The 18,225-nt window shown below is 39.1% G+C and overlaps 1 protein-coding gene across 3 annotated transcripts in view; it reads right to left on the reverse strand.

Annotated features, from left to right (window-relative positions):
- The window catches only part of LAMA3 (laminin subunit alpha 3), a 2,187,360-nt gene that overhangs the window by 665,751 nt on the left and 1,503,384 nt on the right, over nucleotides 1-18,225 (reverse strand). For all 3 annotated transcript variants that reach the window (XM_044065357.1, XM_044065355.1, XM_044065356.1), the window contains exons 30-31: nucleotides 11,571-11,697; nucleotides 11,352-11,491 (exon numbers count right to left, since the gene is read on the reverse strand). In XM_044065357.1, coding sequence (XP_043921292.1) covers nucleotides 11,352-11,491; nucleotides 11,571-11,697 — 267 coding nt within the window. The remainder of the gene's footprint in view (nucleotides 1-11,351; nucleotides 11,492-11,570; nucleotides 11,698-18,225) is intronic.

Below are 18,225 nucleotides of genomic sequence, written 5' to 3' on the forward strand. Positions count from 1 at the left end.
TATGATGCTGTGGATACAGCATTTAGGTCAACAATTATGGGCTCGGTAATCTGGAGGCCTGGTTGAGACTACAACCACTGATGGTGGATGTCAATGTAAAGCTCCTTAATGATCCCACAGATAAGGGTTTACTCTTTGGGAGCCTGACAACTGAACTGCTCAAAAAAGGAAGTAAAGAGGTAAAGTAATGCAAGGTATACAACAGCTTTTATTATTTGTGCCATGGTATGACAGGAATTACCCTTCAAAACCAGGACACTTTTAATGCAAGCATGGAAAAGGTACGCCAGTAAAAAGTAAGAAAAGCTAGTTCAAAAAAAAAAAAAGATGACTAGAGAAATTCTTTGGGGGGAGGGCCGGATGAGCCCTCTCACAAAGAGCAACTGTGACTAAACGGGAACCTCCCCCCGAAATCCCCATACTGGCCCAAACCCACCCTATTCCAACAACAGAACTGCAAGCAGGATCTCTCAGTGTAAGAAAAAAACAACAACAAGGCCAATGCACTCCTTGTTTTATTCAGGACAAATAATATTCTCACTCTCTAGCACCTAGGCCAATAGGCCTTTAAAGAGATAAAAAACTTTAAAAGACTTCACTATATATAATAATATCAATTAACATATCAATTAAACACTTAAGCAAACATCCAGCCAAAACTAAAAACTCATTCATTTACAACATTCTCCAACTGCAGTTCACGTTCAAACCAGCAGGTGTCAACGTACCATATTTTAAAATAAACATTGTCTCTTTATACAATAATTTATTCTTCAAATCCAAATTATTATAAACTTCCACTTTTTCTAAAACATTACCTTTTAAACAACTACCATCCCCCCATGATGCAATGCATAATGAACTGCTATAGGGCTTTCCTTCTTTTTATTCCTAATGTCCCTGAGATGCTCCTGTAATCTAACTTTAAAAAACCCTTTAGTTTCCCAAATATAAAAAAAGTCACAGGAGCATCTCAGGGCATAAATAATGCCCTCTGTATTAGAATTATAAACATCTCTAGAAACTAGGGTTGCCAACTTTTCAAATGCCCAAAGTGGGACATTTTTGGTGCAAACGTCAGATTTTGCAGGCCGAAACATACCCCTGGCCAGTACGAAGAACAGAACTTCACTTTTTAGCCTATATAAAAGCTTATTCTTGTACGTTTTAGTTGCTCATTCTGCTTCTTATAACATTTAGGTGGCTCAGATACAGAATAACTGTTTTATGCAACTATTACATAAACTATGGGAAATAATTTTGTCCTAAAATCTCAGGACATTTGCCATTTTTACAATTTTTTTGCAGGACACAACTGCCCAAACAGGGACTGTCCCTCGCAAAGTGGGACAGGTGGTAACCCTACTAGAAACATAATAAACCTTATTAATTTTATCATATGTCCTTACAGTATGCTTACACACTGAGCAGCTGCCGCAAGATAAAGTGCCAACAGATCTTGGTCCTAACATTCATTTTACACTAGGTGTTGAAGAATAACTATGGACAATCATGTCCTTAATACTATAGCCTCTTTTCAAGGAAAGAAAAGGTTTTCTAGGTAAAAGATTCTTTAAACTTCTATCATTCATTATAGAACCCCAATAAAATTTTATAACATCAAAAACTGTCTGTAATCACATTATATGTAGTTACAAAATACATTCTCCTGACATTATTCCCGACCATCATACCATTGTTACAAATCCTTTCCTTATTTTTATTTTTATTAGAATATTGCTCACCTGCTAACAACCTCTTTCTGTGGCTTTCCAGTTGTTGTAGATGTCTTGTGAGGTACATACCAAAAGGGGCGTTGTACTCTATAATGGGCCTAATGAGTGATGAGTAGAGGGGAACAACGACCTCTTTTTTCCTGGATGAGAAACCTTTTGTGATGAGGTGTGGCACATAGAAGGATTTCCTGACTACTGTGGCGATGTGATTATCAAAGGAGAGACTACTGTCCACCTGTGTCCCAAGGTCTCATCACACTTTCAGTGTTTAGTAGACTACCGCCTATGTGGTAGTTCATGGGTACAGAGTTTTTACCAAAAGGGATGACAATGCACTTTTTGGCATTGAGCTTGAGGCCATGGCTTTGACACCAGGCATCTGTCTCAGTGAGGCCCTTTTGTAGGATGTCCACATCGTTAGGAGATTTGATTATGGCTCCTAGTTTGCAGTCATCTGCGAACTTTGTTAGTCAAAGACCTTCTGAGTTAGCCTGTACTTCAGAGAAGTAGATACCAAACAAGAAAGGACCCAGGACTAAACCCTGTGGTACTCCACTTGTCACTGGTCTGTAGTCGGATTTGAAGTTTGCTACTTTCACAGTGTGGGTTCTGTCAGTGAGCCAGTTGGCAACCCATCTTGTGACATAGGGATTTATACCTAGTTTAGTGAGTTTGTCTATAACTCCAGAGTGGGGGATGGTGTCGAAAGCCTTGGTGAGATCTAGATAGGCTGTGTGTACCACCTTACCCTCATCTACAGCTTTGGTGACCGCTTCAAAGAAGTCTATCAGGTTTAGGAGACATGATCTGCCTTTTACAAACCCGAACTGGGTAGGGTCCAGAGTTTGAAGATTACCAATGTCATTGTTTATAAGTTCCATGATGATACGCTCCATAGCCTTGCAGACCAGGCTCATCAGGCTAATGGGGTGGTAGTTCCCAGGGTCCGTGGTGGCTCCCCCTTTGTGGAGTGGGATAACCGTTGCTGTGCGACATTCAGTGGGCACAAAGCCTGAGGTGAGGCTATGACTGAACATGATACTTAGGTGGGGTGCCAGTTCCTTCTGTATTTCATGTAGAACGCAGCCTGGGATGTTGTCAGGTCCCATGGATGCTGTGTTCTTGGCTTTGTAGAGTGTGTTTTTTACCCGTGCAGCCGTGATTACAGGTACTTTGCATTCTTCCGGTATAGAGATGGGCCCTTTAGGGGATGAGAGAGGGGTAAAGTTAGCACTGAACCTATCTGCTAGGATGTTGGCAACATCAGTTGGTTCTGTATATTTAGTGCCATTGTGCTGTAACTCAGAGGAGATCTGAGTGTTGCCATTGAGATTCTTGATATAGCTATACAATGCTTTGTGGTTGTCTTTAGAATCAGTGGCGATTTTGTTTTTGTAACTAGCTTTGGAGGATTTTATGAGGGATCTCATCTTCTTACTGAGGCTGACCACGGAGTTCCTCCAATCATGGGATTTTACTCTTTTTTGCAACAGTTTCTTTCTTCTGTTGTAGAGTTTGCTTATAGCAGGGGACCACCAGATTGGCTTCCTTTTTTTGGAGGATAACATCTTGGTTCTGTTAGGGATTGCACGATCCATGCACTCATGTAAGTGCTTATAAACTGCAATTGTATAGGATTCAGCAGTCGTATCTCTACTGTCCATCAGCATGGGTGTCGTGAAGTTTGCCACTTCTGTCTTACGAAGCGTGAAGTTGGCTTTGGAGAAATTTTTTATGGTGGTTTACCTAATGGGGGGTGGGGCTGGGATGTGGATGCCTAGGGTGATTTGCTTGTGGTCGGATATGACCAACGAGGAATTGAACTCTGGTGTGGAACACCAGTTGCCCATGTTGGTAATGACCAGGTCTAGGATATTGCTGCCCCTGGTGGGGGTGTGGATAAGTTGATCCAAGGCATTAGAATTTATGAATTCCAGAAAACATTGAGCACAAGAGTTGGTACATGAGTATTTTTCCCAGTTAATGGTGGGGTAGTGTAGGTTGTACGCTAATATTTTCCAGTGTATCAAGAAATGAGGAGTGGGAATCATGGAGCATGACAGGAGATCTGTAGCAAGCTACAATTTGCATTGCGGTCTTGCCCAGAGTTAGTTGCACTTGGATAATCTCAGATGCATTATGCTAAGCAACTAGCCTGGAGGTGTGGATATCCTTAATGAACATTGACATGCCTCCACCTTTAGTGCTTCAGTCCAAGTTAGGTGGCCGAAAGGTGTGGTATGAATTATAGCCTGGTAATGCAGGGGTGCTCTCTGGAGCATTGAACCAGGTCTCTGTCACTGCACAGATGTTGATGTTCTCCATTTTAAGGAGTGCCTCGAGTGAGTGCATTTTGAGGTTTAGACTTCTAGCATTGAGTAGCATTACCCTCAGATTTTGCTTGCTAGAACCTGTTACGGTGGTGAATTTGTCATTTGAATCTTGCCTAAAAAGGCACTATAGGGGTGGCAAGAGCCTTAGCCAGTATTCGGAATCCCAAGGGCAACAAGTGCAGGCCATCTCTGGCAAAGCATCGTCGTTTGTCATTCATGTCATCCCAGGCATTCAGATACTGGATCCCCTTAGAATGACACCAGAAGCTTAGTTAATTGTTGAAGTCAATCATTTTTTCCTTGTACTGTGGTATCATTCTAGGTGATGGCAGGATGCTACTCAGGGCTAGGATAATACCTGCCTGGGCTACAAGATCAGAAAGCTCCTCCATGTCTCTTTTCATGTAGTCCAGGGAGGTATGTCTCAGGTCATTCACACTGTCATTGGACAATGACAGAGTCATATTTGTACTGGCTGTGGAGTGACCTGAGTGCATGCGTTATGTGGTGGATCCTGGCACCTGTCAGGCAGCTGACAGTGACTTTCTCCTTGTTTAGCCTGGTGAGTGGAACATCAGTGTGCCTGACTATACAGTCACCTATGACTAGAGTGTTAGGTACGTTGTTATGCCTTATGGGCTGTGGTTGAGTGGCACACTGAGTTTGTGGGCTATGTGTCATTTGGGTTGTGTTGGGGGGTGGAGGCTGCTTACGTTTCTGCTTTGGAGGTCCCTGTTGCTTGGGCAGATTTTTGTTGAGAGCCACCACAAATGTAGGTGTGTGTTTTGTGTTTCTATGTGTGTGTTTTGGTGGTGTAGGTTTTGAGTGACTATGTGAAGAGTGTGGTGCGGTGCAAGTGTTTACCTTCTCCTCTTGACTGTCTAATCCAGTCTTGGGTGAAGAGAGCTTTGCTTCCAGTTTGGTTATATAAGTGCATCTCTCACAGGTTGTAGTGTTGGGTGGTAGGAGGAGAGCGTTGTCTGTGTACATGAGGCAATTGCTGCATTGCCCCAAGATGCCCAGATTCATCAGGTAGACAGGAGAAAACATTGGGAGCTGACCCTTAGACATGCCTGGATAGGTGCTTATTTATTAAGTACTAAAAACTGTTTTCCTCTAGACAAGTGAGGAACGTTGAGTGCTGTAGTAATTTGTAGCTTATTTAGTGCCTACATTGAGTTCTGAACAAGTGCTGAGCTCAAAGAAACATATTTGAGTGCTGAAACTAGAAAGCTGGCTAGTTCTAAGAAACAAAATTAAGCTAGAAGGCTTCCCTCCAACACAGAAAGGCTTGAGGGCTCAGAAGCTTACAAACAGTCCTAGATACAGCAATTCTGTATCTGGACTAGACAACTTATAGGAAAGGCAGGAAACAAGCTTAGAATTTTTTTTTTTTTGTAAAGTGGAAAGGGGAAAGGAGGAGCAGAAGCTAACTGGGTTGGCCTTCTCAAATATTCTCACTGTAATAGGTAGAATGAGGTAATGACACTAGACTGGGAGGAGTGTCCCAGATCAAATTTACAGTAGGGGTGGGCAACTGCAAAGCCACCAAGTATAAAAACAGGATACCAAGAGGGAGGGAGGGCGAGAAACAAAAATCAGAACAAACAAACCCAATCAGATGCTGAACAATTATCAAAAATTCTACTTAATACCTCACACACAGTGAGTAAAATAAAAGTGCTATAAATAACTCAGAAATAAGCAAAAACAGGATACTTAATGTTATATATCTCAGATTCGTTAACTCAGAGCCCTTCCTCCGACTTCCTTCGATTAGCTCAGTGTGAAATGGCAGAAACAGTCACAAGTTAATTTCTTAAGTAACAAAGTTGAAACCTGAAACAACTTTAAAAAAAGCTTGAAAGAACCAATGAGGTGCTTATTCCAAGGCGTAGTCCAGACAACCCCAGTAAGCCAATGACCATAAACAATTCACTCTCACTGAAATGCTATACTGGCTTTGGCATGGTTTATCCTCTGATCGAAATGACATTGGTATATTTGGATTGGACAATAGGATCAGCACACATGATTTATCTGATCAGCCCAGGAACATTGATTTTGCAGTGAAGTTTTTCTTAAATTGTCCAAAAGTATGAAAACCTTAAGAACTAATGTATGGCATATCCGCCTATTTAAAGCTTATATAGCCAAAAGCATGAGCCGAAGGGGTCTTCGGGTATGGATACAACCACTTGTGCCTACCATAGATCAAGAATTGGATGAAAAACCGGCAGCAGTACAGCTACATGCTTCTATGGGCTTTGTTGAAGCCCTAGCTAGCTACTATGTTAGATGCATAGACAAGGGTATGACTGAAGTGACATTACTTTGTGAGCAAACAAAACTGCTCTAGGGGCAAAATATTCATCAAAAATGTTTACAAAAATTGGGTCAGGACTTATTATTTCTAGAAAGTCATCTTAAGGAAAAGAAACTATCCAAATTTAACAGGGATTTGGTGGACTATGAGAGGGACTACTAGGAGACCTTTTGGTCCCCTGAAAAATGTTAAATTTGTTAATCCAGGGCTCAAAACTGGCAAGAGAAAAAAGGCCCAGGTCAATTTTGAAGCGAACTAATCCATCTTTTGGGGGTACCTCAGGTGATGAGTCCTCCTGCTTTACTGATTCAGAAGCATCACACACACAAACCTCACCTACACCCAAATGTACCAACAGCCCTTTAGGATTGGAAAACACAGGGCCGGGTGTAAACATAAAGGAAATAACAAATGTAGAAACATTGCTACAGTTGATGAGCCACGGGTAACTGATCAAAATGTACTAAACATCTCGTCACAGGTTTTAACAGTTACTCATCTTCAATTGTTAAATAAAGGTTTGTTATGTCCCTGCATTTTTTTGTGTCCGAGAATGATTTTGTCAAGGATGTTTACTCATTTGGTCGTACTCTGAACTTAAAATTATTCTTTAGGGATAATGTTCATACTGGTTTGGATCAACAGTTCCATTTTGGGAAGTCGAGATTTATGCCACCTATGCACCTTACTGTCCAGTTGTTTATTAATCAGGTGCTCAAAAATCTACATGATAATTATAATTATGCACGACCCAAACTACACAATCTATTTAAGCAGGAACAGTTGGCCTTGCAGGAGCTTAGAGACAATATGAACCTTGTCATTTTGCCTGCGGATAAGGGAGGGGCCATTGTGGTGATGGATTGGAACAAATATAACAAGGAAGCTTATAGACAGCTGAATAATCAATTATACTATACTATATGCCCATGCCACTGGATCCCACCCCTACATTCAAGTCCCACATTGATAGTTTCATCAAATTGGCCCTTGAAGAAGGGATTATTTCCCAGAGTACTGCCAAACAACTAACAGTGACAGAAACTCAAAGACAATATCTATATTTACTTCCGAAGAGTCACAAAAGTCTTTCTGATCCCCCTGGTAGACCCACTGTAGTGGGGAGGGGCTCACTCACTGAGCCTTTATCTGTGTACTTAACACAGTATTTGCATCCTTTATTGAAGTTTGTGAGAGCTCGTATACAAGATACTCAGGTTGATCCTGATTGGTATCTGTGTACCTTGGATGTATCAGCCCTTTATACAAACATTCCACACTGGGCTGGTATTTGTGCTGTGGAATATTGGTTACAGGTCTCTGAGTAATATCCCCCTGGGTTTAATACCCTTCTTGTCAGTCTTACAGAACATGTGTTGACCAAGAATGTTTTTTATTATCAGGAGGACTGTTTCTGGCAAACACAGGGGACAGCTATGGGGGTATCTTTTGCCCCTATATATGCAGACCTAGTAATGGCCTATATAGAAGAGCAACTTATTTATGATCCATTACATAATATCTTTTTTCCAGAGATGGACATTTGGCACCGCTATTTGGATGACTGCTGGCTTGTCTGGAAGAGTGATATTACATATTTACAGGAGTTCTTGGAATATATTAATGATAACAAATGGGGTTTACAGTTTACATGCCACCAAGATAGACATCAGATTACTTTTTTGGTTGTTCTTATAACCAAGAACCCTGATGGGACTGTGGATACATATGTGTTCCGTAAAAATCCAGAATACAACTCTATATTACATGCACATAGCTTTCATCCACCTCATGTTATATGAAACATTCCAAAGTTACACTTTATGAGAATCAAACGTATTTGTTCTGACCCCAATAGATATGACTATTGTAGGAGAGATATGGCCAACAGATTCAAGCATAGGGGATACAAACCAGGGACTGTAACCATGGCATGCCAGGCAGTTTCCAAGATTGACAGGTCAAATCTTATGCAATATAAAGACAAGTCTATGGGTGCGGCATCCCATATTAGACTTATCACTATGTATGGACGGAATACTAATATGTTTTGTGATAGTATTCAATGGAATTGGAACATTTGTTGTCTGATGTGAAATTTGGCCATATACTTGATGAGAAGTGTCATTTTGGGTATCGAAGAGGCAAAACAGTGGGTGCATAGCTAAATCATTATAAACATGGGTTAGGTACACTTGGTATTACCAAGCAGGTTACACTTGCGTAGGAGGTCCTTTGTGGCTGCTTCCCGTGTGGCCATTGTGTCCACTGTAAGAGAATGAATGAAACCAAAAGTTTTACCAGTCATAATACCAGCAGAGTTTATGACATTGGCTTTTTTGCCAATTGTTCTGCGGATTGGGTAGTTTATCATGCGACCTGCTCCTGCTATGCTTTTTATGTAGGCCAGACTAGTAGACCTGTCAAATATAGAATCAGTCAACATATGAGTGATATTAAATCCAAACGAATTACAAATGCTTTGTATAAACATGTCATGGTTCACCCATCTGCTAATTTTAAATTTACAGTTATTGATGTTATCAGGGGCAAGAGGAATAATAAAATTGGCTGGCACAGTATACTTAATAATAAGGAACAAAAGTGGATAATTAGACTGGGGGGATTGTTCCACCTTGGATTAAATGAGCAATTGTGAACAGCCAATCGAATTTTGTAATGGCTTACTTGTTGATTATTTATATATATCATGGCATTAGTGTTTTCTAGTTACATTGAAGAAGGCTTGGTATAAGCCGAAACCGGTCTGTTTTGGTTTGCCATAAAATTTTCTTCTCACACCACGATGTGCTGGCTATGTTTTTTTGGATGACTTTGTGACTTTACGCCATGCACTGCCATACCTGCAGGATGTCTATTTGAAAACACAAAGATGTGTGACTTTCTAATATTAGTGGCAATAAACAACTGTTACATTATTTCAAATAATCCTCCCAAGACTAGATTTTCATATTAAATGCAGTATCCATACCCGCAATTGCCATTTTCTTATTTTATTTCTTCCCATTTAGGTTAATGCAGTTGGATTTTTTAAAATCTTTTAGAGTTCATCACCAAAAATGAAATGTGTTTTATACTGAAAATAAAATGCATCAGAAATTCTCGGTCTAGGGAGATTGGTATAGTTATAAGCAGTGGCCATTGTTTTTCTAATTTATTTCTTTTTGTGAAATTTTTAATTATATAATCACAATGATTCTTTTCTCAATATGTTAGTAACAGGTATAATATTATGAAGAGCTTCTGTAAAAACTACAATGTCTAGTAGCACATGTGCCTTTGATGTTGTAAAATCAAAACGTTGCAGGTTCTATTCTCACACTAAGTATTTGGATTCATTTTCAAATACTGACACTGCAGTGCAGCATAAGGGGGATGCTGCTCCCCTCAGTGTGCCATCCTTTGGATGAGATGTTAAAAAGAGGTCCCGTCTACTTAAGTTAGTGGTAGCTCCAGTGGATGTGGAAGATCCTACAGCAGTTATCAAAAAAAGGGTAGGAGTTGTTTATTTACAGGTTATGGTTTCAAGTCGTAGTTCCCATGGTACAAGGTTCAATTCCCTCAGCCTTCATTTGCAGTGGGGGTTGGCATAATGCCTAACGTATTTACCTTGTAGACACAAGGTACAAGGTTTAATTCTCATCTTTAAGAGCAAACTGGCTAGGCTTAAAATAGACCACAAGGGCAACTAGCCTAGGATTTATCCCTGAACCTACAAATACCTGAACTTATTTTTGATTATTTCTTATTTTAGTTATATCACATTCTTACCAAAAAACTTCTGTACACACAGTGGTTCTGAAATTATTGTCATAAGAAATTTCTCCAGACACATACTGGATGCCAACAAAGCAGGCTTTTCTCCCATGGTTTGATGAAATAATTAATTTGTGGTATTACAATGTAGCTAATAATTACAGTATGGAGGTCATTAGACGATGTGCACTTATATTTTTGGAATAATTTATAATCCTTCCTTCCATCACTGGAATATAACTCACTTTTCTTTGTTTTTCTGCTGTACTCACTGGGTGTGGTGAATTTCTCATTTTTTCATTTGAGAATTGTGGATCCTAAAGAGGAGGCAACATACTTTGCTCCCTGTTTGAGCGGGTGGGTTAATTAATGTTAAAGTCAATATATAACTAGGACGTGATGCAAACCCAAAGTTGATAGTTTGACTCAGCTGTTGTGATGGTTTATTCCATAACAAACATTGCAGCAGAAAATAATAGTTTTTTTCCACTGGACATAATTTCCAAAATAACACGGGTGGACTTGCTTTAGAGTCATAGAGACAGAACAAAAAAGACAAAAAAAAAAAAACAGCTCACCATACATCAGTGTTTTGAAGAATCTACCCTGATTTACTTACATTCATCAGATGTTCTGTCTCCTGTTAATGCCATTGCATTTACTGTGTTTATATGACAACAAAGCAGTCTGTTATACTGATGCTAGTTAAGCATTTATACAATGAGTATTGTATAATTGTACACCCAATGAACTAATAACACCATCATAGACATGTTATGCCCTTTTGTGTAAGTGGCCTAGTTATTCAGACATGAGGCATATTATCATGATGGGATTGTAAGATAACAATGCAGTGATTTCAGCTGTTCATCTAAAGTGCAATGCCTGAGCTGGTACACCAGAAAACCTATCTGGGTTTTGTGCTTGCTTTTCATTAATTTCTGAGCCCTGCATTATAAGCTAGAAGGCTGATCTTTGATCATGTTTATTTTTGAACTATAGCGAAAAGGGGAGGGACAAAAAGGAATAAAAAATAAGGGGTAGAACTAGCAGCACAAAACACTGTTCCTCTCAGCTGAAATGTAGTGATCTGATGAAAGACTGCATGAGTGGGGACCACAAATGACTTTCAGGAAAAATAAAACATAAGTAAATCAAGACAAGTGATTGTATACTTACTAAAACCAATGTCTTTCCTGAAGGAACTTTAACTGTTATAGAAAGCCCAGGATCAGTCATGTCCAATCCAATGCGGCTATCTGCGACAACGTGGTCCCGACAACCATAATTGTGAGGGCAAAAATATGCTTTAAACGTACCTAAAGAAAATATGACATAATTAATGACTACTATACTGCAGATAATGTATTTTGTTGTGACTAATAAATGTTCACTTACCCTGCCAGAGACGCCCTCCATCCACCAATACCTCTACAGGAAATGCTGGGTGCTCTGGCTGATAGAAATGCACAAGGAATATGTACCTGCCAGTGCTGGGCACTCTTGCATTAAATGTTATCTGACTCTGCAAAAAACAAAACAAAAAAAAAAAAACAAACACAAAAATAATTACAGAATACAAAGGACACAGCAGCTAAGCTTTCTTTGTAGTTAGCACAATGTACCTTAATTTAAAACTCTTTTCTGCACCACATAATCATTCTAAGTCATAATCAAGGCTACCATATGCATTTTGTCCTAGATCATAACCCGTGATGGAAAAGGTATTCTTTGCAGGCACATACTGGTATGAAGTGATTCAAACTTACTCATATAACAGAATAGAAATCTGTCCTTGCTTCTTCACTTGGCTGTCTCCCTGTTTATTAATATTTTTGTCTTTTGTTCCTGAATTTTTTTTAAACAAACATCTTTATTAAATTATCACTTATGACATAAGCAATCATACACTTATTTAAATGAAAACAAACTACATTGACATATTTTTAGGTGCAAACATTACACATAATTTATAATCTATTCAGTCATCATCAGTTAAACATTACATAGCTCATTCAAATACTGCCTTCCTTTAAACCGCATTCCTCCTCCATAACGTGGTTCTGCATGCATTGTTCCCATATTTCCCATTTTTTCTATGTAATTTGCTCCTACCCTTTTCTAAAGATCCCATTTCCAGTTGCTTTATCTCAGTTATTGTATTCAATACTTCTAGTACAGTTGGTTTAGACTTTGATTTCCATTTTCTAGTAATTGCTTTTTTTGGCAACCACCATAATTAGACTCAGCAAGGTCTTACCATCTCTGGGCAATTCTGATTCTGCATCATAACTCAAAAAATAATTTCCTTAGTTACACCAATTTGCTTACCCAGTATTTCTGATAGAGTAGACTGCAGGAATTTTTTAAAGTCTGACAACTCATTGTTGTGTCTTTCGGGTTTTCCCGGTTAGGGGTCGCCACAGCGGAACTCCGGTCCGCTAATGATTGGTAGTTGATTTTTACATGCCGAGTTACCAGCCCTGATGCACAACCTTCAACGAAGGTATGCCCATTCACGCATGGTTCCACGCAGAAGATGCTCTAGCTGAGAATTGAACTGGACAGCGTCTTACTGTGAGGCGACAATGGAACTGCAGCACCACCACCACGGTACTAAAGTCTGTCTGACAACTCATTACACTCCCAAAAAATATGTTCCCAATTACCTCTTTCTTCTCCATCACACCTCCATTTGTTGTCTACCTGAGGAAAAATTCTTTGGAGTCTACTTAAGAGTATAAAAATACCTATGTAAACACTTCCAAGCAAAGATCCTAAATCTTTGTTGCATATTTGGGAATCATACATATATCCCCCATTGTTTCTTTGTGAATTGCTTATCCAATCTCTCTTCTCAATCCTTTCTAACCTCCTCTGATTGATTCTTATAGTTATCATGCAATATTTTACATGCTCTATTAATTATCAGTTTTAACAGCAGCTTCTGTTCTAGATTCTACTAAAAAACTCTACTATTGCTGGTCTTTTCCTTAGGCTCCCCCTATTTCTTTCTCTTTGCCTGTTATCTGATATCAAACCTTGATAGGGAAGGCAATCTCTGTTCTTCTATATAATGATATAGCAAACCTCCAGACAACAGATCCAACCCAGCTTGGTTTCATAAAGGCAGGTCATGCTTAGTCAATCTTGGGGACTTCTTTGAGAAGGTCAACAAATCAATGGATGAGGGCAAAATAGTTCACATTGCCTACCTTGACCTGGCCAAGGCATTTGACACAGTACCCCACTTGGGCATTGCTGACAAACTCAGGTGGTTAGGTACAAACCTGTATGTAACACAGTGGATATCCAACTGGCTCACAGACAGGACCGAGGAAGTTAGAATTGGGGAGTTCACGCTACAAAGAGGCAAGTCACAAGTGGAGTTCCTCAGGAATTGGTCCTTGGACCGCTCCTTTTTGGCACTTACTTCTTTGAAGTCAAGGCCAATGTCAATGGTTATAGCTGACTAAATATGCAGATATTTGCAAATTAGGAGCAGTCATTGAATCCCACACCAACAAAAATATTCCCCAGGAAGGACTGACACAGACAAACAACTGGTTCAGAACCATGGACTAAAACTAAATGTCAAGAAATGCACAACAGTATCCTTCTGGAAATTATCCACCCATGGTAACTATCATACTGATAATACACCCCTTAGAGATGACACAGTACTCAGGGAATTAGGTACACACATAGACAAGACAGTAATCTAGCCTTTGACTTTCATGTGTCTACAGTAGTGAGGAAATCATTCTGTGCTGCACAACTTAAAAACAAAAGTGTGACATCTAGGTCCAAGGAAGTCATTGTTCTACTGTATTTGGCATTCATCAGACCTATCATTGAGTACAATGCCCCCTTTGGTATGTACCCAACTAGGCATATCCAACAAATAGAACATCCACAGAGATTGCTCACTAAAAGAATACAGGACGTAAGTAAAATGCCCTACGCAGACCGCCTCAAGGCCCTATCCCTGTATTGTGTCTCCTGCACGCAGTTGAGGGGAGATCTATGCCTCCTGCCTATCCAGAAAACAAACAGCATCAGAATTACCCATTCTAAAAACTTGAATCTTGCCTGTGATATAAATAGGACCTGCTGGAGAGACAGGTATGTATCCCAGAGGCTACCTCATTTCTGGAACAGGCTCTCCATCCATGTGAAGTCCTCCCTAACCCAATTCAAGTGTAAGTTGGACAACTGGATGGGGAACAAGAAATTCATCCCTGACTTGGCACCTATGTCTCTAAGGAAACAGACAAGCTGTAAAATCTTCCAGGTCCCTACTTGCAAATGTTTCATCTCCCAAGACCCTGCTTACACCTATCAAGGGTACTAGAACTTGTCAGAGATTTGGGATGCATGGCTAGGCTTAAAAAAGCCCTTGTGGTCATTAGCCTAGTAAACACCTATGAACCTATAAAACAGAGCTTCCAGTTTCTCAGTTTTTGTATTATCTTTTGTTTAGTGTTTTCCTACATAGCTTTAGTTGCCATATTTGTTCCTGAGTTTTATGAACTATCTGGTCTAGGGAACTGGCTATGAGAATGGCTGATGCCCAAGGTTTCTTTGTTTGGTAGGAAAGTATATATCCTAGAGAGTCGGAAATATACTTGGAAAACGAGTGAGTGCACCATTACAGTTATGCTAAGCCAGTACTGCTGAACTGCCAACCAGTCTTGATGGACTAAGTCATGCTTTTGTGGAAGCAGGTTCCGTGCTCTTATATATGGGTCTACTGTGTAACTTCGAAAACACACATCTTCGAAATTAGACAGTAGACCCACACCTCCATGAAAGTACACTTAAGTCGAAAGAGCACTTCTGCGAACATCGATTCAACGAACCGATAAACTTATAAAACATTGTTTTTGCAGGGGGGGGGGCAAGCCCCCTGCACCCCCCACACCCTCTACTTAAATATACCAACTCCGAGATTGCAGTACAGTGGGGAAACACGTAAACACCCTTTCCCCACTGTAGTGTGCTTCGGCACCCGTGTTCCTTAATGGTTTGTTGAACAGTTCTTCGCGGAAGTGCACTTTCGCGAAACCAAAACTCCACTGTTCGTTTTCAAACAAGTGGAATTTTGTGTTTTCCAGTAGACCCATATATATATATATATATATATATATATATATATATATATATATATATAGTTCCTAGGAGTTTTATTTTCTTAGTTGAATAAAATAAGAAGACTGGGCACTAGTTGCTCAGAAATGGGTATTGAATTTCTGGAGATATGAGGTAAGTGAGTGAACTGGTAAGAATCTAGTCCATTATTGTATGACTAACTGTTTTAGCAAAAGGTTAAGTGAGGCATTTGACCCTGTGCTGAAGGCCATATGCTACAATGCATGCACTCAAGGCAGACTGGATTTTATATGTTTGGTGTACGTTGAAAGTCTCTAGGATGATAGTGTTGCCACACTTTATGCTAGAAGGCATAGCGTGAAATGAATCTTTGATGGCTTGAATTAAGGGTGGAGGGAGTATCAGGCAGATGCATTAATTTTCATTTTGTTGCTAATGAGCACTTACACCCAGTTTAGATTGTGCTGTGTTTTGCTGGGAGATAGTTGTAGAAGTCTGTATTCCAAATTATGATAAAAAAGGAGGTCTCTGCATCCTTTTCTTTTGCCTGGACTGCGACTTCCAAACAAATGGAGTCTATGGCTAATGGCTGATATTCAAACAGTTATGCTTAAACAATGATTTGGTAACTGCAATGAATTATAGGTCTGGCTCTCCCCACCAGGTTTTGTATGGTGTTACTTCTTTTAGGAGGCTACATGTATAAGGAGTGGCCATGTTATCTTTTTATGTGCCTTTAGCTGTTGCATGATTGTGCTAGGGAGTTATAATGTGAGAGTGAGGGGTTTTACACTCTGACTGGGCTTATTAAAGCAGTGAAACAGACATTTTTGTAGCTATAAAATTAGGCTGAAGGTGGTGCTGAAAGGCTTCTAAGATGGTCATGAGAACTGTTATGGGTAGAGAGTGGCTGGGTGTGCACAAAATGAGTGGCCTATGGCTGAGTGGTTGCACACTGTGGTAGCTTGGTTTATTAATTGTAGGAGAGAATGAGGAAATTTTATAGCTATCAACATAATATGTAATACTTTATATTAATATAAATAATATGCTATTATATCAACATAATATGCAATACTTTATGTCTTACTACAGAGATGTAGATGATACATCTATCATACAGCAACTACATTTTGGTTATGTATGCTCTTTAAGGTCACCTTTATATATCTGATCCAATGCAGGGGAAATTGGGTAGTGGTGGTGGGAAAGAGTTGGACCCAGAACATACAAAGAGCAGGAAAAAGGAGTTAAAATGTAAGTTTTATTTTCAGGTGCCCTGCTTAATGTGAATTTGGATACAAGGCAACACAAATTATGAAGATACAAAGAAAGACTGATTCTCTTTAAATGTCATTAGAAACAAAGGGGAAATTATACCTACACTGTTACTTTTTAAGTGGTCCCAATAATTCAGGTCAGTAGCATATAACCAATAACAGAATCAAGTAGTCTCACAGCACTTCTGCTCCCATACATATACAGGTATGACATTTTAGTTAAGCAAACCCCAATTATCAGCTGTGCTGTAACATCAGTATAACAGTAAACATCACTAACAGTGAGCTGCACAATACATTTTAACACATCTCTTCCTTGTCTTTTATCTGTTTGTTTAAAATATTATATATATTTAAGGGAGATAAATTGAATAATTCCATGAAAGTAACCTAACTGCATGATTATAAGAAAGATATACAACACTTTTACTAGTGACCATTTTCAAGAAGGCTGTGCTATTATCACAGTATTTTTCCAGTGTATGTTATTTTCATTTAAGGAGTTTTGAAATTAAATTTTACTGTTAAAGGCATTGTAGGGGAAAGGGTAGACGTTCACTAAATAAATTATAAATAATTTTTTCTGCAAAACAGGCACTGCTAATTAGGTTTTCACTACAAACTGTTTAAGCTGGAATAACCCAAATGAATGTATAATATCTATGTACTTCCTATGAAGTTTAGAAGCCTTGAATAGTCTGCACTGTATTTAAGTGAATCTCAAATTGAAAGCACCTACATGTTTATCTGTCTAGCAATGTAAACAATTAATTCAAATTGTGGCATACAATATAGAGAATTATGATTTGGTTGCCAAGAAATTTACCTTAAGAGTGAATTTTGACATCCATGTCAAGCAAACATAATAAAGGGTTATGATAAGAGACCCAACTATAATTCTTTGTAGTGCATGGAACATTATCTGCTCCATGTACTACTAGTTACGGAAAAAAGTACTACATGTTTTAACAACTTTCAAAGATGTAAAGCACTTAGCAAATGCTGTCAGAAAGACAGTATAACACATTCTGTTATGTTACAGAAAGTCAGGGACACATTACTGGCTCACACAGCAGGCAAAAAGAAAATAATCCATTTTTAATTCTGCTGTCATTTTATGACCTGTACTGGCAGGTTATACTCCCTAGTGCGATACCCAATCTAAAAAATGAAGCAGGGGTGCTTAACAATTATTAAGATTCAGTCTCATACTATAGAACTGCTTAACAGGTTTGTCCTCTTTGCAATATCAGAGCATAATCATCACACTCCATGCACTATACAACTATTGCAATGTATTGGGTTGGGGTACTAAAGCCTGCAATTTTCCTAAAACTTTTTTCAAATATTTTGATAATTTTTTTTTACTGGCTATGGCCATGACTAGTTTAACAAATACATATAGAACCATCTGTATTCAGTCACAGAATATGTTCAGTATATGTCCACCAATGTATATTAGCTCCGACAATATTAGCCCATATGTAATAAAACTATTTCTCCCTTGATGACAATTATCTCTCAGTAAGTCTGCCAGTTTAGCTTAGATTGTTAAAAGACTATGTGCTGTTAATGAACTTCATTCTGTAGTCTATCTTTTGATTTCCTCAGTTTCTACTCACAAACTGTATGATTTACTCTGATTCTGAGCAAGTCACTTA

Source organism: Protopterus annectens, chromosome 3.part0 (genome assembly GCF_019279795.1).
Source record: "Protopterus annectens isolate FY-2018-M chromosome 3.part0, PAN1.0, whole genome shotgun sequence".
Lineage (NCBI taxonomy): Eukaryota > Metazoa > Chordata > Ceratodontiformes > Protopteridae > Protopterus > Protopterus annectens.